We start from the raw sequence: 22,387 nt of genomic DNA, 5'->3' as shown, positions 1-22,387 counted from the left end.
GACATCTGGCCCGTCATTAATCTCCACAGTACACCAGTAATAATCAGTGTCTTTATCCGTCACATCTTTTATAGTCACAGTGAAGATTCTTTGCTTTTTGTCATCAGAGATTGAAAACTTTCCTGAACTACTTGGTTTGTTTGTTTTACCTGCATAAGAGCAGGAGGACCATTTAGATCCTTTACACAAGTATTTCACATTGTTCTTGTATTGTGAGTCATAGAGACATGGGATGGAGATTGAATCTCCAGCCTTCACTGACACTTCATTGACTGTTGTTATGCTGTGAAGTCCTGCAACAAGAACAAATACAGCATTTTAATGCTTTTATTCTCTAACAATAATCTTCCTTCAGATGACCTGCATGTAATAGATGTTTATATTAGCTGTTGTTTCACACATTAGGTCATTATATTCTTCAAGATATTTGAAATACAAACTGGAGGGTATATTACTCAATGACATTTAAAGAATTAGATGCATAAAAAACCCTCATTTCTAAATTGTGACATGAACCTGGTGACCGACCTGTGAGTCCAGTGATGATGAGAAGAAAGTTGAGATGAACAGTCATGTTGGTGAGTGAGCAGAGTCAGATAAACTACATCAACCAAGGCACTGACAGACTGACTTTCTATTTCCTCATTTTAGTAAATATACAACTGCAACACATCTCTCCTCCCCCTCCAACAGTCGCAATTGATTGGATGACGTATATTAATAAATATATAACCTTTGCACAGTTTGTTGCTCTACAACAACCATTAAGTTGTTTATCTTTATTTAGTTACATTTGATATAATGACTTCTCTAAACATGAAATTAAATGTGTTATATATATGTAATATATTACCTCCTTTAAATCCTGTAATCTCGTGATGATCCACATAGAGACTGGGCGTACCTTTAGGTAAAACAAATAATATTCAATAGAAAATTGTAGAAGCTTTTGGTACATGCTGATGATGTTTCAGAGGTCTTAATTACTGTCCTCAAACTTTACATTTATTCTCATTCATATTTAGTGATAAAGTAATTCAATCAGGAAAGACTCGTATGAATTGAATGATGATTTATTACAAAGTGCACAAATTATGAATAGCACATTCTTTTGCGATTTAGACCCATTGTGAAATAATAAAGGGGAAGTGAAGCTGTAGTAGGATGTAGAAATATTCCCCCCAGGTCTAGACACTGGTGGTGGTGGTGGTGAAGACTGATGCAGATCCGATGAATGAAGTGGAGCAGGAGTACTCTGATGTGATGAATCTGGAGGTGATGGGGTGGTGGAGGGTCATGTCCGTTTGCTGAATGCTGACACTGAAACCGCATAGAGGAGAATGTTTTTTTAAACTTTTGACAGCAGCATGTGATTGGTTGAGGGAGATATGGCAAGCTCTGATTGGTCGCTGAAAAGAGAGACGCCCATAATCAGCTGACATATTAATAGCCCATGAGAGAGAGAGACCCAGAATGAATGAGAATGAATGAGCTTGCACCCCTAGTCTTCCTGTCTGAATTTACGCATAAGCTTCATTTAAAAACTGCATCAAACAATGAGAACCTCCTTAGTGTTCACAAAGGATTTGAAATGTGCTTAAAGATGCTTTAAGGTCTCTTACCTCTGGTGACAGACAGGTGAAAATACTATCCGACATCTAGCCCTCCATCAATCTCGACAACACACCAGTAATCAATGTCCTCATCCGTCAGATCTTTTATCATCACAGTGAAGATTCTTTGCATTTTGTCATCAGAGATTGAAAATTTTTCTGAATTTTGTTGGTTTGTTGTAACTGCATAAGAGCAGGACTTCCTGTAATATCCTTTACACAAGTATTTCACATGGTTCATGTACTGTGAGTCATAGAGACATGGGATGGAGATTGAATCTCCAGCCTTCACTGAGATTTTACTGACTGTAGTTATGCTGTGAATTCTTGCAACAAGAAACAAATACAGCATTTTAATGCTTTTATTCACTAACAATAATCTTCCTTCAGATGACCTGCATGTAACAGATGTTCATACTAGCTGTTGTTTTACACATTAGGTCATTATATTCTTCAACATATTTGAAATACAAACTGGAGAGTATATTACTCAATGACATTTAAAGAATTTGATGCATAAAACCCCACATTTCTAAATGTAACATGAAGCTGGTGACCGACCTGTGAGTCCAGTGATGATTAGAAGAAAGCTGAGATGAACAGTCATGTTGGTGAGTGAGCAGAGTCAGATAAAACTACATGAACCAAGGCACTGACAGACTGACTTTCTATTTCCTGATTTTCTTAAATATGCAACTGCAACACTTAAAATCTCTCCTCCCCCTCCTGTAAGACAGTTGCAATTGGTTGGATGATAAATAAAAATACATATCCTTTGCACAGTTTGTTGTTCTACAGTAACCAGAGTTGTATATCACGTCCACATCACTCTTAGCATCTGACAACTGGGTAAGAAAGAAGAGACAGAAATGAAACAGATCAACTGAACAGTTTAACCTGCTTCAAATGTGTATGATGAAATAATGAATGCTATTTGAGTGAACTTATTCATCTTTCGTAACCTGCGTTTTAATAACCACAAAGGAGACACACAGGCTGAGTTTAAAATGTTAACTTTCAGTGAAGTTTGTGACCCGGCAGCCATGTTGAGATCAGTTGAGGAAATACCAAGCACCGCCCACCAGCTGGAGCAAACTTTTTCATTTTACAGCTAAACAGTACACTACAAGATGTTTCTGAAAACATTTGAGGTGAGAAATAGGCATTACAGTAACAAAATATTGATTATTGATTGCCGAGTTTGACTGTTTTATCGGAGTTTGTGAGTGATTGACAGCTGCCTCCGTTGAATGAACAGCGAATAGAAACGCTCTCTCTCTGAAATGACCTTTGATTGGCCAAAATCTTTCGTCACGGGCTAGATTTTTTAAAGCCTGAAAACAGAGCCATGAGGAGGTGCAGAAATGTAATTATCTCTCAGAACACTTGAATTACAATATGCTACAATATGATGATGGATGGATGAAAGCTTATTGTGGAGTTTTTGCCCAATGATGCCAAAAGTATTCTGCAAGTTTATGCACATTTTAAACCCAAAATGAAGCAGTGTCTGTTCTTATAATCTTCACGAATGTGCACATCATCTATTGTGAATGTAATGTTTTCTATATCAAACATCTAATCGTGTGGCAAACATGCACCATTAATAAAAAGAAAAGAGAAGATGGGGAAAATGCAAAAACAACATCAGGGCAGTGGCGTTTCAGCCAGAAGAGATGAATATATTACAAGACAAGAAAAAGGAAAGGAGGAGGAGGACGACAACAGAAACTGATAGATCAATTGATGAATTCATTTGTGCGTTATTCATTTCATTTTCTTATTTTTTATTTTAAACATTATCCTTCATTTTACATCAAACGTCACTTAAACAACATCACTGTTCAATATAGTACAGACTGTAATGAATTAAGATGCTCTTTAACCTCCTACGAGTCGATAGGATCATTGCTAAGAGTGGAACGCTTTTATCGAAGCTTTTGGGAAACACTTCTTCAGCTTAAGCAGGGTCGTAAGATGGATATTGCAATCATCTTAGCTTTAAGATGCTTTTGGGAAACCAGGACCAGTTCATCACTTGTGTGAAACATTTTGCAGCTATGCAGAGGAGAATAAAAAAAGGAGAAGGTGTAAACCCTCAAAATTAAAAAGAAGTAAGAAGTTGGTGCAAAACCAAAGAACAGATGGCAACACATTGCAACACTATCATCTAAGAAAAGAGTCCAGTGATAGACAGGCAGATAAGATGTAGGGTTAACATGGGGTTACAGGTTCTGCTGGTGCTGGGCCAACCTGCTATATGTTACATCCTCATCTTTTGCTTCAACCTGTTGCAGAACAGAAGAAAAAATGACAATTACTAAGAAAGATCAAAGATAAAGTAGACTAAGAGTCAACTGCCACACTAGCAGTATGGCTAAGAAAAGCTACACTATGTATGTGAGCAACAGTGTGAGACTGGGCTATTAAAATGTACCCTTTGCACAGTTTGTTGTTTGACAGTAACCACAGAGCTGTACATCACATCCACATCACTCTTAGCTTCTGATCTCTGGGTAAGAAAGAAGAGACAGATGTGAAACAGATCAATTGAACAGTTAAACGTTTTTTTGTTTTTTGCTTCATTCGAATACAAATGTGTATGATGAAATAATAAATGCTATTTGAGTGTGTCTTTTCGTGTGCTTATGTTGTGTAATACAGGTTGTGGTTTAATGGTTTATGGTTACCTTAACTGAAGTTTTTCTCATGTGCGTAACATTGCTGTATGTTACTTCCTCTTCAGCCTGATGAAGGAGCAAACCAAACGTTATTTAAATAAAAGCTAAACACCATTTTATTAGACTAGATCTGATTAGATTACATCAACATGACCACCTTTGTTAAAATAGAAATCATGTACCATTTCATAAAAATACTTAATTTTTAAGGTGAACACATGAGAGGGATTAGAGTTTACTAAAACCTTATTCTTTATAATAATCCAAAGAAAATATTAATAATTCTGAGGTGGGTCATACTTAAGAAAAAAGAAAAGAAACATAAGGTTCAGTCAATAAAATTCATACAGTCACTTACCCGGCCTGAAGTTCTTCTCTTTTTCTTAACAGTACTGTATGTTACTTCCTCTTGAGCCTGTGTTGAAGGAGCAGAGGACAGAACATGAATGGCAACCAATAACCATAAGTGATTTATTAATTAAACCTATTTAATTTGTCATCACATATGTGCTCAATTAAGTTTCTATCTGTCAATGCTTTCTCTATTCTCCTATTAAAAGATGCACAAGAATGATATTATCAAGATGCATTCTGTGTAATATAACTATTAGATGTTCAGCTACAGTGTTACATGGTAGTCCTGCAGCTGCAAATGGACAATACAGTATAGTCTCTGAAATGTGTAGTCTTTATTTCGCTCGGTATCACGGCAGTGTTAAATTAAGCAAATGGCCACGATAGCGAGTCTCTTTCTTTGTAAGAGAAATGTAACGGGAAATGAATCAGCATATCTTACTGTACCATTGTTGTGGCAGATGATTCTACTTTGGTCTGCTCTAAAAGTGAAGCAATGAAAACTCCAATTAGTGATCATCAATGCTCAATGACAATAATGCAGATTAGTCGACATTTATGGTAAAACATATTTAGGATTAACAAAAACGTTTTGGTATGAAATATCAAAATTCAGTATAGACTTACTGTGTCTTTTGAACATAAACCAGATGCACAATGTCACCATTACAACTAAGATCAGCAAACTCAACGGGATGAGGAAGTGCATCAGGTCCACTGGAACACTGCGGCTTAAAGCACATAATGCAAATAAAATTAAATAAAAAGACTTGAATGCAGTGTATATAGTTGAATGCAAATGTGAAGGCTTCTGACCTGTGCTGTTCACCCTGAACTGTGGTAGATGGTTTGTCTGTAAAAGTAGTGGTGACACTCACAGGCTCAGGAGTTGATGATAAGGTGGTTAAATGGCTTGTTGCTGTAAGAGTGGCTATAATCCAAAACAGGACAATTAATACTAGAGTAAAATGACAATAATTAATACCAATATATCTTATATATTAAATCAAAACATTTATAAATGACACTTGAAAATATTTATAATTTACAATTTTATATTTATAATGTATAATAACTTACAAGTGGTAGTTGGCTCAGTAACAGTTACATGTACTGGCATCTGTAAGCTTCCTATAGCACACCAATACCAGCCGCTGCTCTCTGTCCTCAGTCCACTCATAGTCACAGTGAAAACATTGGGGACACTTGCATTGATGGTTACTCTTGTTCCATCTGTTGATCCATACAACGTCGTCACACAGAAGACGCCCGGCCTGCACCACGCAATTTCTCCAGAGTTACGATAGTGACAATTGATGGTTATACTATATCCTTTATATCCTGTAATCTCCTGATGATCCACATAGAGACTGGGCGTACCTTAAGGGAAAACAAATAGTATTCAAGAAAAAATTAGAGAAGCCTTTGGTACATGCTGGTGATGTTTCAGAGGTCTTATTACAACTGGTGGATAATTAATGTCCTCATACTTTACATTTATTCCCATTAATTTAGAGTGACAAAGTAATTAAAAAATTGCAGCAAACAATGACAACTTCCTCAGTGTTCACAAAGGATTTTCAGTGTTAAAAATGCTTTAAGTTCTCTTACCTCTGGTGACCGACAGGTGAAAATACTCTCCGACATCTGGCCCATTATTAATCTCCACAACACACCAGTAATAATCGGTGTCTTTATCTGTCAGATCTTTTATAGTTACAGTGAAGATTCTTCGACTTTTGTCATCAGAGATTGAAAACTTTCCTGAACTACTTGGTTTGTTTGTTTTAACTGCATCAGAGCAGGAGGACCAATGATATCCTTTACACAAGTATTTCACATGGTTCATGTACTGTGAGTCATAGAGACATGGGATAGAGATTGAATCTCCAGCCTTCACTGAAACTTTACTGACTGCTATGCTGCGAATTCCTGCAACAAGAACAAATACAGCATTTGAATGCTTTTATTCACTAACAATAATCTTCCTTCAGATGACCTGCATGTAATAGATGTTCATATTAGCTGTTGTTTTACACATTAGGTCATTATATTCATCAAATTATTTGAAATACAAACTGGAGGGTATATTACTCAATGACATTTAAAGAATTAGATGCATAAAAACCCTCATATCTAAATTGTAACATGAACCTGGTGACCGACCTGTGAGTCCAGTGATGATGAGAAGAAAGCTGAGATGAACAGTCATGTTGGTGAGTGAGAAGAGTCAGATACAGTAAACTACATGAACCAAGGCAATGACAGACTGACTTTCCATTTCCTCATTTTAGTAAATATACAAATGCAACACATCTCTCCTCCCCCTCCAACAGTTGCAGTTGATTGGATGATGTATATAAATAAATATAAATCCTTTTCACAGTTTGTTGTTCTACAGCAACCATTAAGTTGTTTATCTTTATTTAGTTACATTTGACATAATGACTTCACTAAACATGAAATTAAATGTGCATTCACTTTTAAAGGAATGAAATCAGCATATACATAAAAAAATGAGTTAAAACACATGGCTAGTATACAATGAGAGCGAATACACACCCTGAAAATAGAAATGAGAATGCAAATTTTTACCTAATAATAAAGCGCAGTAAACCCAATATACAATACAACATTCTTTGCAATGTTTTGCCGCTATGCAGAGGTGGATACAAATGCATGGCAAGGGTGAAAAAAACAACAACGAACAACTTGCTGCTGAGACGTCTTTTCAACCATTTGGAGAACAAAAGACAAATGAAAATGAGGAAGGAATGGCAAAGAAACTATGCAATACAAAGCAAACATGATGCAAGTTTATAAGAGAGTCAATTAAAGGGCAACATTTTGACTTGGTGAGAACAAAATGGTCGGCAGAAAATACTGAACTACATTACGTGAGAAGAGTCAGACAGAGTTTGGTCATCTTAATATTCACCCTTTATATTCCATCCACATCACTCTCTGCATCAGACCTCTGGGTAAAGAAGGAGAGAGAGATATGAAAGTTTCCATTTTTAATGAATTTAAAATTTTTTCATTTAATTACTGGTGTGGTTTGTAAAATAAAAATGATAAAAAGTGTACTCATATGTGTTTAAGTGTACTTATATTGTGTAATATGAGTTATGGTTTTAATGGTTAAGGGTTACCTCGCCTGAAGTTTTTATCACGTATCTTACTCCCTCTTCAGCCTGTGTTGAAGGAGAAAAACACATCCAATTTACAGTAAGATTATAGAAGTTTACTAGATGGCATTACATTAGATTACATCAACAATACTTTATAATACTATATTATAGCTTTGTGATCAAATACATGTTTTGTTGAGTTCTGATTGTGGTTACTGTATCTTCCTAACAACAATACATGTACAGTATAGAACTGTAGTAAACATAAACACATTACAATTAAATCATCTCTACAGTGTAATTCAGTTTGCTCTGTGAAAATATATATTAATCCACTTATTGTACCGTTGTTGTGTCTGATGATTCTGCTCTGGTCTGCACTAAAGGAGAGACAGAAAAAAAACACCTTTTACGGACTCCCAATGCTCGATGACAGTAATGCAAACTAGTCCTCAATTCAAACAAAACATTGTAGAATAAACAGAAATGTATAACACAAATTGGTTTCATCAGTTCACCATTTACTTACTATGTCTTTTGATCATAAAACAGATGAACAAGGTCACCATGACAACGAGGACCAACACGCTCAGACGGATGCTGACAATCTTTAGGTGATCAGAAGGACTGCAGCAGGAAATTTGAATGCAAATTATTAACAATAAATAAATAAATAAACAGAACAGTCTTATTTAAACAGTAGTCTAAAATATATTCATCATCCTGGTCACATACTGCAGTTAAAAAGTTATTTAGTCTAACATTAGAACTTATCTTCTAATGTCAGTGAAAACACATGTACAGATTCTTACAAGGACTGTTTTCTGGATCATAAAATGTCCACATTTCTCTAAATACTGTATGTTAATGCAAAGGCTGCTGACCTTGGGTGTCCACCCTGAGCTGTGGGTGCAGCGGTGAGATTCACAGGTTCAAGAGTGGGTGACACAGGGGTTAAACCTGTTGCTGTAACTGTGTAAAATTCAAAATAGCACCATGATTACCACTGAAATATGACTATACTCAATGCTAATATCACTTCTGTATTAAATCAACACATAGATTGTTGTACTTGACAAATAATTATAAATGAAAATTACTTATAGTACTTACTATTGGCAGGTTGCTCAGTAACAGTTACATGTACTGGCATCTGTAGGTCTCCTTTAGCACACCAATACCAGCCGCTGCTCTCTGTCCTCAGTCCACTCATAGTCACAGTGAAAACATTGGGGACACTTGCATTGGTGGTCACTCTTGTTCCATCTATTGGTCCAGACGACGTCGTCACACAGGAGCTGCCCAGCCTGCACCACGCAATTTCTCCAGAGTTACTGTGACAATTGATGGTTATACTATCTCCTTTAAATCCTGTAATCTCCTGATGATCCACATAGAGACTGGGCGTACCTTTAGGTAAAACAAATAGTATTCAATAGAAAATTGCAGAAACCTTTGGTACATGCTGGTGATGTTTCAGAGGTCTTAATTACTGTCCTCAATCTTTACATTTATTCTCATTAATTTTAGTGATGAAGTAATTAAAAATTGCATCAAACAATGAGAATCTCATCAGTGTTCACAAAGGATTTGAAATGTGCTTGAAGATGCTTTAAGGTCTCTTACCTCTGGTGACTGACAGGTGAAAATACTCTACGACATCTAGCCCTTCATCAATCTTCACAGCACACCAGTAATCAGTGTCCTTATCCGTCAGATCTTTTATAGTCACAGTGAAGATTCTTTGCTTTTTGTCATCAGAGATTGAAAACTTTTCTGAATTTTGTTGGTTTGTTTTAACTGCATAAGAGCAGCAGTACCAATAATATCCTTTACACAAGTATTTCACATGGTTTGTGTATTGTGAGTCATAGAGACATGGGATAGTGACCGAATCTCCAGCCTTCACTAACATTTTACTGACTGTTGTTATGCTGTGAATTCCTGCAACAAGAACAAATACAGCATTTTAACAGATATGCTTGCTAACAGTATTGTTCCTTCCTATAACCTTCATGTTGGAGCGATTCATATTAACAGTTTTGCATATTAAATTATAGTTGTCTCCACAATTTATGAAATAAAACACTGGTAGGTTATTATAAAGGATTATGTAGCACAACTTCATTCCCAACTGTATCATCATCTGACATGAGGAACACAAAGAAACATAATAGGCTAAACCATTTTAAAAGGACCCGTTACTGACCTGTGAGTCCAGTGAGAATGAGAAGAAAGTTGAGATGAACAGCCATCTCAGAGAGCGAGCAGTCCAACAAAACAACACGGAGCAAGGCACCGACACACTTCTCTACAGAATTCTACTTCCCAATTGTATAACATATGCAATTGCATCTGTTACAATCGTTCTTCCTCATAAGTCAGTTGCATCACATAAGTTGGCTGATGAAGTAAATATTGTAAGCAGTTACGTGGTATTTTGGGTTTGTAATTATCAGTGAGCATTGTACACATTAAGCTGTCCAGCCTTCCATTATCTGGTGAGTGGACAATCTCCATAATATCTGGCAAACCCCTTATGGGAACGCTGGAGACACTGGTGATCACTGATAAAAATGATTAGATAATTAATGGTAACATTGGCCCAATTGTATTCATGTGTGATGATGTTAGTCCCCATAGTAGCCATTTCATTGTAGTGAGACCTTTTTTTGAAACTTGACCTCACGTTATAAAATGACCTGTGGTGACCTCTAGGATAATCACAGCCTCATGAAACTTTACAGCCACAAACTACAGACATAGACCATACAGAGGATGGATGGCTTATAACTAGCTTTGTTTGAGGGCATGCAAAGCTAGCCGTTATGCAGATGTATTACTTGGTGACATCACCACGTTATGGAATAAAAGGCGGGACTTCAATCAAGGCGTTTCAGGCAGTTCAGGAGCAGTGTTTCTGTGGAGGAGAGGAACTCCCTTTGGCGTGGACTTTGGTCTTTGTAACTTTGCCGACCTTTCACATGAACAAAAAACTATAAAACACACTAAAGGAAAGGGGAAAAAGCACAAAAGCGTAATAGGTCGCCCTTAAGATTTAGGTTTGTGATGTTGATCGAAGGCACAGTATAATAGTCATGAAGCAAATTGTTTTTATTGATGACACTTGTCACAAATTACAGTAAATCAAATACATACCCATTTTAGTATAGATATGATAGACTTGCTATGAAATTGTCTGAATAACAGGATAAGGTTCATGTTACCAAGTTGAGGGTGTAAATTTGGATGTGTACACTTTTTCGAATCTTAATTATGACTATGTTGGTTTCACTTTGAAGTATTTCACCTGTGGCACAGTAAAATCATTCCAGTGCTGCAGGTAGTCACAGTAGTACTAGTACTAGCAACAGAGTCTCTCGTCAATAGTTATAAAATCAAGGTTTTAACAGCATCGCTCTCCTTTCCATAACTCTACAATGCACTGATAAAACCACATTACATGTTGCTCTTTAAGTTCTAAATGTTTGCAGTTCCACAAAGCTAATGAAATTATATTATTTTCAGTGCTGTCAATCGATTAAAATATTTCGCGCGATGGTCCATAGTTAATCACAAGTTAATTACACATTTTTTTACTGTTCAAAATGTACCTTAAAGGGAGATTTGTCAAGTATTTAATACTCTTTTCAACATGGCAGTGGACAAATATGCTGCTTTATGCAAATGTATGTACTAAAACTTAACAATATCAAATCATAACATGGCAAACTCAAGCTTAACAGGCAACAACAGCTGTCAGTGTGTCAGTGTGCTGACTTGACTATGACTTGCCCCAAACTGCATGTGATTATCATAAAGTGGGCATGTCTGTAAAGGGGAGACTAGTGGGTACCCATAGAACCCATTTTCATTCACATATCTTGAGGTCAGAGGTCAAGGGACCCCTTTGAAAATGGCCATGACAGTTTTTCCTCAACAAAATTTAACATAAGTCTTGAGAGATATTTAGCCTCCTTCTCAACAAGCTACATGGTTGGTACCAATCGATTCATTAGGTTTCTAGTTTCATATGATGATATCTTCACTCTAGCTTTAAAACTGAGCCCACCACAACCTAAAAATCATAAGTTGCGTTAATGCGTTAAAGAAGTTAGTAGCATTAAAATTATTTTTCGTTGATGCGTTATTATCGCATTAATGTTGACAGCCCTAATTATTTTGTACTCCTCTGTGCACTGCAAGTTGTTTATCTTTATTCAGTTACATTTGACATCAAGACTTCTCTAAACATGAAATTAAATGTGCATTCACTTTTAAAGGAATGAAAACAGCATATACATTAAAAAAATGAGTTAAAACACATGGCTCGTATACATTGAGAGTGTATAAACTACCTGAAAATAGAAATGAGGATTATATTATTGTTATGAATTTATACCTAATAATTAAGCGCAGTAAACTCAATATACATGTTCTGCAGATAAGCTTAAAGGTTTTTCAATGCCCTTATAAAACAAACAGACCAGTGCTTCTTTGCAATGTATTGACGCTATGCAGAGGTGGATCAGAGTTTGCGAGTGATTGACAGCTGCCTCCATTGAATGAACAGACAATAGGAACGCTCTCTCTGTGTAATGACCTGTGATTGGCCAAAGTCTCCCGTCACTGGCTGGATTTTTAAAGCTTGAACACAGAAGTCTAGTTTTCTCTCAGAACACTTGAATTACAATATGCTGAAAGGTTATTATGAAATTTTTGCCCAATGATGCCAAATATATTCTGCAGATTTAAACACATTTTAAACCCAAAATAACGAAGTGGCCGTTCTTATAATCTTTACAAATGTGCAAATCATCTATGCACCATAAATAAAAAGAAAAGAGAAGATGGGGAAAATGCAAAAAACAACATCAGGACAGTGGCGTTTCAGCCAGAAGAGATGAATATATTACAAGACAAGAAAAAGGAAAGGAGGAGGACGACAACAGAAACTGGTAGATCAATTGCTGAATTCATTTGTGCATTATTCATTTCATTTTCTTATTTTTTATTTTTAACATTATCCTTCATTTTACATCAAACGTCACTTAAACAACATCACTGTTCAATATAGTACAGACTATAATGAATTAAGATGCTCTTTAACCTCCTTCGAGTCGATAGGATCATTGCTAAGAGTGGAATGCTTTTGTTGCAAATTTTGGGAAACACCTCTTCAGCTTAAGAAGGGACATGAGATGGATATTGCAAACATCTTAGCTTTAAGATGCTTTTGGGAAACCAGGCCCAGTTCATCACTTGTGTGAAACATTTTGCAGCTATGCAGAGGAGAATATAAAAAGGAGAAAGTGTAAACCCTCAACATTAAAAAGAAGTAAGAAGTTGTTGCAAAACCAAAGAACAGATGACAACACATTGCAACACTATCATCTAAGAAAAGAGCCCAGTGATAGACAGGCAGATAAGATGTAGGGTTAACATGGGGTTACAGGTTTTGCTGGTGCTGGGCCAACCTGCTATATGTTACATCCTCATCTTTTGCTTCAACCTGTTGCAGAACAGAAGAAAAAATGACAGGTAGTAAGAAAGATCAAAGATTAAGCAGACTAAGAGTCAACTGCCACACTAGCAGTGTGGTTAAAAAATGAGAGAAAAAAAGCAACACTATGTATGTGAGCAACAGTGTGAAACTGGGCTGTTAAAATTTACCGGTTGCACAGTTTGTTGTTCGACAGTAACCACAGAGCTGTTAGCTTCTGATCTCTGGGTAAGAAAGAAGAGACAGATGTGAAACAGATCGATTGAACAGTTAAACCTGTTTTCATTTTTTGCTTCATTCATATACAAATGTGTATAATGAAATAATAAATGCTATTTGAGTGTGTCTTTTCGTGTGCTTATGTTGTGTAATACAGGTTGTGGTTTAATGGTTTACGGCTACCTTAACTGAAGTTTTTCTCATGTAAGTAACATTGCTGTATGTTACTTCCTCTTCAGCCTGATGAAGAAGCAAACCAAATGTTATTAAAATGAAGGATAAACACCATTTTATTAGACTAGATCTGATTAGATTACATCAACATGACCACTTTTGTTAAAATAGTAATCATGAACCATTTCATAAAAATACTTACTTTTTAAGGTGAACACATGAGAGGAATTAGAGTTTACTAAAACCTTATTTTATACAATAGTCCAATGAAAATATTAATAATTCTGATTTGGGCCTTACTTAATAAAAAAGAAAAGAAACATAAGGTTCAGCCAATAATATTCATACAGTCACTTACCGGGGCTGAAGATCTTCTCTTTTTCTTAACAGTACTGTATGTTACTTCCTCTTGAGTCTGTGTTGAAGGAGCAGAGGACAGGACATGAATGGCAACCAATAACCATAATTGATGTATTCATTAAACCTATTACTGTATTTGTCATCACATATGTGCCTTAATTAAGTTTCTATCTGTCAATGCTTTTTCTATTCTCCTATCAAAAGATGCACAAGAATGATATTATCAAGATGCATTTTGTGTAATATAACTATTAGATGTTCAGCTACAGTGTTACATGGTAGTCCTGCAGCTGCAAATGGACAATACAGTATAGTCTCTGAAATGTGTAGTCTTTATTTCGCTCGGTATCACAGCAGGGTTAAATTAAGCAAATGGTCACGATAGCGCGTCTCTTTCTTTGTAAGAGAAATGTAACGGGAAATGAATCAGCATATCTTACTGTACCGTTGTTGTGGCAGATGATTCTGCTTTGGTCCGCTCTAAAAGTGAAGCAATGAAAACTCCAATTAGTGACCATCAGTGCTCAATGACAATAATGCACAATAGTCTACATTTATGGTAAAACATATTTACGATTAACAAAAACGTTTTGGTATGAAATATCAAAATTCAGCATAGACTTACTGTGTCTTTTAAACATAAACCAGATGCACAATGTCACCATTACAACAAAGAACAGCAAACTCAAAGGGATGATGAAGTGCATCAGGTCCACTGGAACACTGCGGCTTAAATCACATGATGCAAATCAAATGAAATAAAAAGACTTGAATGCAGTGTATATAGTTGAATGCAAATGTGAAGGCTTCTGACCTGTGCTGTTCACCCTGAACTGTGGTAGATGGTTTGTCTGTAAAAACAGTGGTGACACTCACAGGCTCAGGAGTTGATGATAAGGTGGTTAAATGGCTTGTTGATGTAAGAGTGGCTATAATCCAAAACAAGACAATGAATATTAGAGTAAAATGACAATAATGAATCCTAATATATCTTCTATATTAAATCAAAACATTTATAAATGATACTTGACAAATATTTATAATTTACAATTTTATATTTATAATTTATAATAACTTACTAGTGGTAGGTTGCTCAGTAACAGTCACATGTACTGGCATCTGTAAGCTTCCTTTAAGACACCAATACCAGCCGCTGCTCTCTGTCCTCAGTCCACTCATAGTCACAGTGAAAACATTGGGGACATTTGCATTGATGGTTACTCTTGTTCCATCTATTGATCCAGACGACGTCGTCACACAGGAGCTGCCCAGCCTGCACCACGCAATTTCTCCAGAGTTACGATAGTGACAGTTTATGGTTATATTATATCCTTTATATCCTGTAATCTCCTGATGATCCACATAGAGACTGGGCGTACCTTAAGGGAAAACAAATTCAATAGAAAATTGCAGAAGCCTTTGGTACATGCTAGTGATGTTTCAGACGTCTTAATACAACTGGTGGATAATTAATGTCCTCAACCTTTACATTTATTTTCTATAATTTTTAGTAGCAAAGCAATTAAAAATTGCATCAAACAATGAGAATCTCCTCAGTGTTCACAAGGGATTTTAAATGTTAAAGATGTTTAAGTTCTCTTACCTTTGGTGACCGACAGGTGAAACCTCTCTCCGACATCTGGCCCGTCATTAATCTCCACAGTACACCAGTAATAAGTGTCTTTATCTGTCAGATCTTTTATAGTTACAGTGAAGATTCTTTGCTCTTTGTCATCAGAGATTGAAAACTTTCCTGAACTACTTGGTTTGTTTGTTTTAACTGCATAAGAGCAGGAGGACCATTTAGATCCTTTACACAAGTATTTTACATGGTTCTTGTACTGTGAGTCATAGAGACATGGGATGGAGATTGAACCTCCAGCCTTCACTGACACTTTACTGACTTTTGTTATGCTGTGAATTCCTGCAACAAGAACAAATACAGCATTTTAATGCTTTTATTCTCTAACAATAATCTTCCTCCAGATGACCTGCATGTAATAGATGTTCATATTATCTGTTGTTTTACACATTAGGTCATTATATTCTTCAAGATATTTGAAATACAAACTGGAGGGTATATTACTCAATGACATTTAAAGAATTAGATGCATAAAAACGCTACATTTCTAAATTGTGACATGAACCTGGTGACCGACCTGTGAGTCCAGTGATGATGAGAAGAAAGCTGAGGTGAACAGTCATGTTGGTGAGCGAGCAGAGTCAGATAATTTAGATGAACCAAGGCGCTGACAGACTGAATTTCTATTTCCTCATTTTAGTAAATATACATCTGCAACACATCTCTCCTCCCCCTCCAACAGTTGCAGTTGATTGGATGACGTATATGAATAAATATATAACCTTTGCACAGTTTGTTGTTATACAACAACCATTAACTTGTTTATCTTTATTTAGTTACATTTGACATAATGCCTTCTCTAAACATGAAATTTAATGTATTATATATATGTAATATATTACCTCCTTTAAATCCTGTAATCTCGTGATGATCCACATAGAGACTGGGCGTACCTTTAGGTAAAACAAATAATATTCAATAGAAAATTGCAGAAGTCTTTGGTGCATGCTGGTGATGTTTCAGAGGTCTTAATTACTGTCCTCAAACTTTACATTTATTCTCATTAATTTTAGTGATAAAGTAATTAAAAATTGCATCAAACAATGGGAACCTCCTTAGTGTTCACAAAGGATTTGAAATGTGCTTAAAGATGCTTTAAGGTCTCTTACCTCTGGTGACTGACAGGTGAAAATACTCTCCGACATCTAGCCCTCCATCAATCTTCACAGCACACCAGTAATCAGTGTCCTCATCTGTCAGATCCTTTATAGTCACAGTGAAGATTCTTTGGCTTTTGTCATCAGAGATTGAAAACTTTTCTGAATTTTGTTGGTTTGTTGTAACTGCATAAGAGCAGAACTTCCTGTAATATCCTTTACACAAGTATTTTACATGGTTCATGTACTGTGAGTCATAGAGACATGGGATGGAGATTGAATCTCCAGCCTTCACTGACACTTCATTGACTGTTGTTATGCTGTGAATTCCTGCAACAAGAAACAAATACAGCATATTAATGCTTTTATTCACTAACAGTCATCTTCCTTCAGATGACCTGCATGCAATAGATGTTCATATTAGCTGTTGTTTTACACATTAGGTCATTATATTCTTCATGATATTTGAAATACAAACTGGAGGGTATATTACTCAATGACATTTAAAGAATTAGATGCATAAAACCCCACATTTCTAAATTGTGACATGAACCTGGTGACCGACCTGTGAGTCCAGTGATGATGAGAAGAAAGCTGAGATGAACAGTCATGTTGGTGAGTGAGCAGAGTCAGATAAACTACATCAACCAAGGCACTGACAGACTGATTTCCTATTTCCTCATTTTCTAAATATACAACTGCAACACATCTCTCCTCCCTCTCCAACAGGTGCAGCTGATTGGATGACGTAGGTAAATAAATATATAACCTTTGCACGTTTTTTTGTTCTACAGTAACCACAGAGCTGTACATCAGGTCCACATCACTCTTAGCTACTGGCCTCAGGGTAAGAAAGAAGAGACAGATGTGAAGATCTGAATTGAACAGTTTAACTTTTTTTTTCCTTCATTCAATTAGAAATGTGTATGATGAAATAATAAATGCTATTTGAGTGTATTTATTCATCATATAAACTCATATAAACTCAAGCTCAACAGGCAACAACAGCTTTAAGGGCTTTGTCTCAGCCAGCTGATCACTTTACCAGTAAGATTCATGACGAACTAACCTAAACAGTTAGGCTACACAGCCTTCTGCCAGCTTTAGTTTCAGTCAGATCAGAGCAGATTGAAATGCGCTTTCCTTCATGTTTAACCTTTTCATCTTGTTCATGCTTGTTGAACAGGTGTAATAACGTATCTTGGCTTTACACTTGCAAAGTTTTATTGCACTTACTAAACATCAACAACCGTATCGTCAACTCGTCTCAACCGCAGCATCTCGGATCAGCTGTTCACTGACTGCGCTGTGCTTGTGGGCCTATGAAAGGAGGCTGGGTCACTGGGCGGACATGGCTCTTGGGGTATGACCAGTACTGTGCCGTGAGATCTAGGGTCAGGGGTCAGGTAGGCAGTCGCAGACCGGGACGCACACACATGTATCATGTGTTAGCAGGCGAGTACACAATGCAGTCTAAGAGAATCCTTCAAAATCAAGGTCATAAAATACCATTACCAAACTGAAACAATTACTCCATTACAGTCCCCATTACAACACTCTCCCAATAGGCTACATCTGATAAGTGCAGTGCATTGTTTGTGTAAGAGAGACAAACAGACAGAGAAAGAGAGAGAGCGACAGCTCCATCGAGAGAGGGAAGAGAGAGAGAGAGAGCAAAAACATCACAACAAATCGAACGTAGCGTTAGTTCAGGCAGGCCATGATGTCAAGCTCTGCTCATACGATGGCGATCAGCTGATAACAGCTGATCTTAAGCCAGCCCAATCAGCTAATGCATCAGCTGACAGATCAGCTGATTCCTCTCTATGCATTCATTGGTCAATTTCATACAGGGCGCCTTATTTAAGCTGCTTCAGCCGGCCTACCGTTGCTGCTTCCTCTACAAGCTGCTCGCAACCCACCTCCACCCCACCACCTCCTTTTAATACTGTTCTAGGGCTGGGCGGTATGGCCTAGGATAATATCGCGATATTTTAGGCTATATCGCAATACACGATATATATCGCAATATTTTCAAATATCCTCTAAGCACTTCATAAATGCTCAATTTAACCCTTTGATGCATACAATCACACCAATATTATGATCTTGTAGTCCCTGCAGCATATGTCTGCATTAAAATCTCTGTTGATATTCATTAGTGGTTCTTTGGAACAATTTGAATCTTTCATACAAAAAGGGTTGGCTTGGAAACATTACATGACAATTTGTGTTCGATGTTCGCGATGTAGTCGTTTTCTGTACCGCGCGGGGGACAAGCCGCGATACATCGACTATATTCGATGTGTCGCCCACCCCTAACTGTTTATGACTTAATCAATGTCAATTCTGTTGTCATTGATTCCGGCTCTGTTCTGCACCCAGGGGGGTCTTTGCTGCTGCTCTCCCTGCCTTTGGCTTTCCATGTGTGCACATGGAAGGGCAAGGAGGAGTGCTCTCCTTGCCTCATGCTACCACGTAGGCTCGTGGATCCACGCATGCGCGTGGATGGGCAGGGAGGTCCCAGAGCATAGCCATACCGCCAAATATAATGTATATATTACTGCAATGTAATAAGTGTCTTTGACTAAAGTGGTCCTGACTGAAAAAGGCTTATACACAATAGTCTGCACAGATCCACGTATTCAAAATGTGCAACATCTCTTCCCCATGATTCATGCCATCCATACGGTTATCCTGACATCAGCTATTTCAAATCAATAAACTTAATTTACAACACAAGATCGCGATCTTTGACCATGTACAATATTTCACAACGACGGCCGCTGTCGAGCACGGCGCTACACCGGGGCTAGGGGATGCTGGAGCCACGTCACAAATCTGCAGAGCCCAAGTGAAGCCCCCTTCAAGCATTTTAGTTTTTCTTTATTATTTTTAAATAAAGAAATATGTAAAAGTTAATAACCAGCCATTCTGTTCCCAATACAATCCCTGGCTGCGTGCTGTCCGGTGGTGGGAACATGATTCAATCGTACTGATCTGGATCTGGATGGAAGAAGACGCATGCATATTGTCGGCCAGTCGGCCAATTTTTGCAATAAAAATATAATCGCCAAGATTGTGATAATAACTAGCTCGTTTTACACCATGTGTGCACAGTTGACAGACATAGGGTAAATACACTTCTCGTTTTAGCTGCACTGTGGATATTATTCAGCACCAGTTTGTGATGTCTGTGGTTTCATTCACCTCCACTGAAATAAACTGTGCCACACTCAGTTCCTCTTTTATGTGTTCCTTCAGAACATCTGCAATCGCTTCAATTAAGTCATTTTGGATTCTGTTTGACCTGCCGGAAAACACTGTAGATGATGCCAAGTGGGAGGCCAAATTAGCATCCTGGCTGTCTAACAGGTGCAACAGTTCAATGGAATTCCCCCGGTTTGAGGAACTTGCACTCTCATTGTTCCCACAGAAAGCTAGCTCCTGTTTAACCAAGGAAACATACAGCATCTATGAGACATTTTAGGATTTCTCTATTTTTCTTTAGCTTCTCATTGTGGATGCTAACGCTCAGCCGTCGTTGCTCATCCAAAGCCAGGTCGATTCTGTTGAGTTCAAATGTTTTCAGAGCAATCTGGCTCTGAATGTGAACCACCGACTTTTCGTGCTTGGCTATCGCACAGGGCAAATTGTTCAGGTCACAATATCCTGCATTAGTCCAGACCTTGTCGGTGGTACAGCCAAACAGCAAACATGGGAAACAGAACAGCCTGTTCAGTATAGCACATCCACAGAGCCAATCCTTCCCTTTGTACCACTCGGTCTGAAAAGTACAAACAATGTTCTGTCCCTTCCTTTGGTGAAGATCGGCTAGGTCAGGCGTTGGTCTCCCGACACTTAAAAGTTGACGCTTTTCTTCAGAAGAAAGCCTTGAAAATTGTTTTAGCTTCGATAGCGGTGTCATAATGTCGGTGCGCTTGAACTTGCTGTACGTATGAAGGAGCTGCTCACGAAAGCATCGTGAACGTAGAAGTACAAACTGGCATAGTACAGTTACGTTCAAAGGCAGCGTAGCGATCTGCCTTTTTACATACATATTAAACTATATGGGAACTGACTGCGCATGCGCAAACCCACATCCGTACAATAATATGACCTGAAAAGGCACAGCAGGGATACCTTACTGCCTCCTACAGGCAAGGCTAGCATACAACGCAAGGCTGAATAGCTTGTGCAGCCTCTGCCTGGCCAGAAGATGGTGATGTTGATGTTGTCATTTTTATTAGGCTGTGAAAAGCACCAAATGCTGCCACATTCAAAACTATTGTAAGGTATCTGAAATCGAAAACATTAACTGAATAATTTCATTTTTGCTAATAGCCTTGGGTAAGCAGTGCCTACCCTAACTACCCTGACTGCACACCACTGGGTATGACACATGGGCAGTGTAACTGAAGCTGCAGCCGTGCATTGCGATTGGTTCAATTTCGGCGAGGGCAGACCAGATTTTACTGCGCATGTGTTGTACTCCGAGATATGACACATACTCAGCCTCCTTCCATAGGCCTTGAACAGCAGCAGGAAGAGGCTGCAGCTTTGGTTTAGCCCCGGAGACCGTTTGTACCTAGTATCTATAATGCCTTTATATCGCGATTCAGTTTTTGGTCTCGACGATGCATATTGTCCCGTTTTTATATCGCAATATTTTTCGTGGCACGATATTTCGTCACACCCCTAGTCAGAGGTCTTTTCCTCAACAAAATTTAACGTAAGTTTGAAGCAATATTTAGCCTCCTTCTCGACAAGCTACATTGTTGGTACCAGTAGATTCATTAGGTTTTTCTAGTTTCATATGATGATATCTTCACTCTAGCTTTAAAACTGAATTCACTACAACCTAAAATTCATAAGTTGCCTTAAAGCGTTAAAGAAATTAGTTGAATTAAAAAGATTTTTTGTTGACGAATTATTATTACTTTAACGTTGACAGCCCTAATTATTTTGTACTCCTCTGTGCACTGCATGTTGTTTATCTTTATTCAGTTACATTTGACATTATGACTTCTCTAAACATGAAATTAAATGTGCATTCACTTTTAAAGGAATGAAAACAGCATATACATTAAAAAAACAAGTTAAAACACATGGCTCGTATACATTAAGAGCGTATAAACTCCCTGAAAATAGAAATGAGGATTATATTATTGTTATGAATTTATACCTAATAATTAAGCGCAGTAAACTGAATATACATGTTTTGCAGATAAGCTTAAAGGTTTTTCAATGCCCTTATATAACAAACAGACCAGTGCTTCTTTGCAATGTATTGACGCTATGCAGAGGTGGATCAGAGTTTGCGAGTGATTGACAGCTGCCTCCATTGAATTAACAGACAATAGGAACGCTCTCTCTCTGAAATGACCTGTGATTGGCCAAAGTCTCTCATCACTGGCTGGATTTTTTAAAGCTTGAAAACAAAGCTATGAGGAGGTGCAGAAGTCTAGTTTTCTCTCAGAACACTTGAATTACAATATGCTGAAAGGTTATTATGAAATTTTTGCCCAATGATGCCAAAAATATTCTGCAGGTTTAAACACATTTTAAACCCAAAATGAAGCAGTGGCCGTTCTTATAATCTTCAGGAAAGTG

At 37.4% G+C, this 22,387-nt stretch overlaps 2 protein-coding genes across 2 annotated transcripts in view; both read right to left on the bottom strand.

The window, feature by feature from the left end:
* LOC119495339 overlaps positions 1-22,387 on the bottom strand; it is a 296,329-nt gene that overhangs the window by 86,831 nt on the left and 187,111 nt on the right. The window contains exons 5-6 of the mRNA XM_037781700.1: positions 16,787-17,104; positions 8,893-9,189 (exon numbers count right to left, since the gene is read on the bottom strand). Of these exons, the coding sequence (XP_037637628.1) occupies positions 8,893-9,189; positions 16,787-17,104 (615 nt within the window). The remainder of the gene's footprint in view (positions 1-8,892; positions 9,190-16,786; positions 17,105-22,387) is intronic.
* Positions 1-22,387, bottom strand: part of LOC119495348 (polymeric immunoglobulin receptor-like) — a 62,803-nt gene that overhangs the window by 22,129 nt on the left and 18,287 nt on the right. Inside the window, exons 5-6 of the mRNA XM_037781732.1 lie at positions 14,661-14,764; positions 14,481-14,515 (exon numbers count right to left, since the gene is read on the bottom strand). Of these exons, the coding sequence (XP_037637660.1) occupies positions 14,481-14,515; positions 14,661-14,764 (139 nt within the window). The remainder of the gene's footprint in view (positions 1-14,480; positions 14,516-14,660; positions 14,765-22,387) is intronic.

The sequence above is a fragment of the Sebastes umbrosus genome, chromosome 10 (genome assembly GCF_015220745.1).
Source record: "Sebastes umbrosus isolate fSebUmb1 chromosome 10, fSebUmb1.pri, whole genome shotgun sequence".
In the NCBI taxonomy this organism is placed as follows: Eukaryota; Metazoa; Chordata; class Actinopteri; order Perciformes; family Sebastidae; genus Sebastes; species Sebastes umbrosus.
Note: the sequence above shows the minus strand (reverse complement) of the source record. Positions and strands in the feature narration are given on the sequence as shown.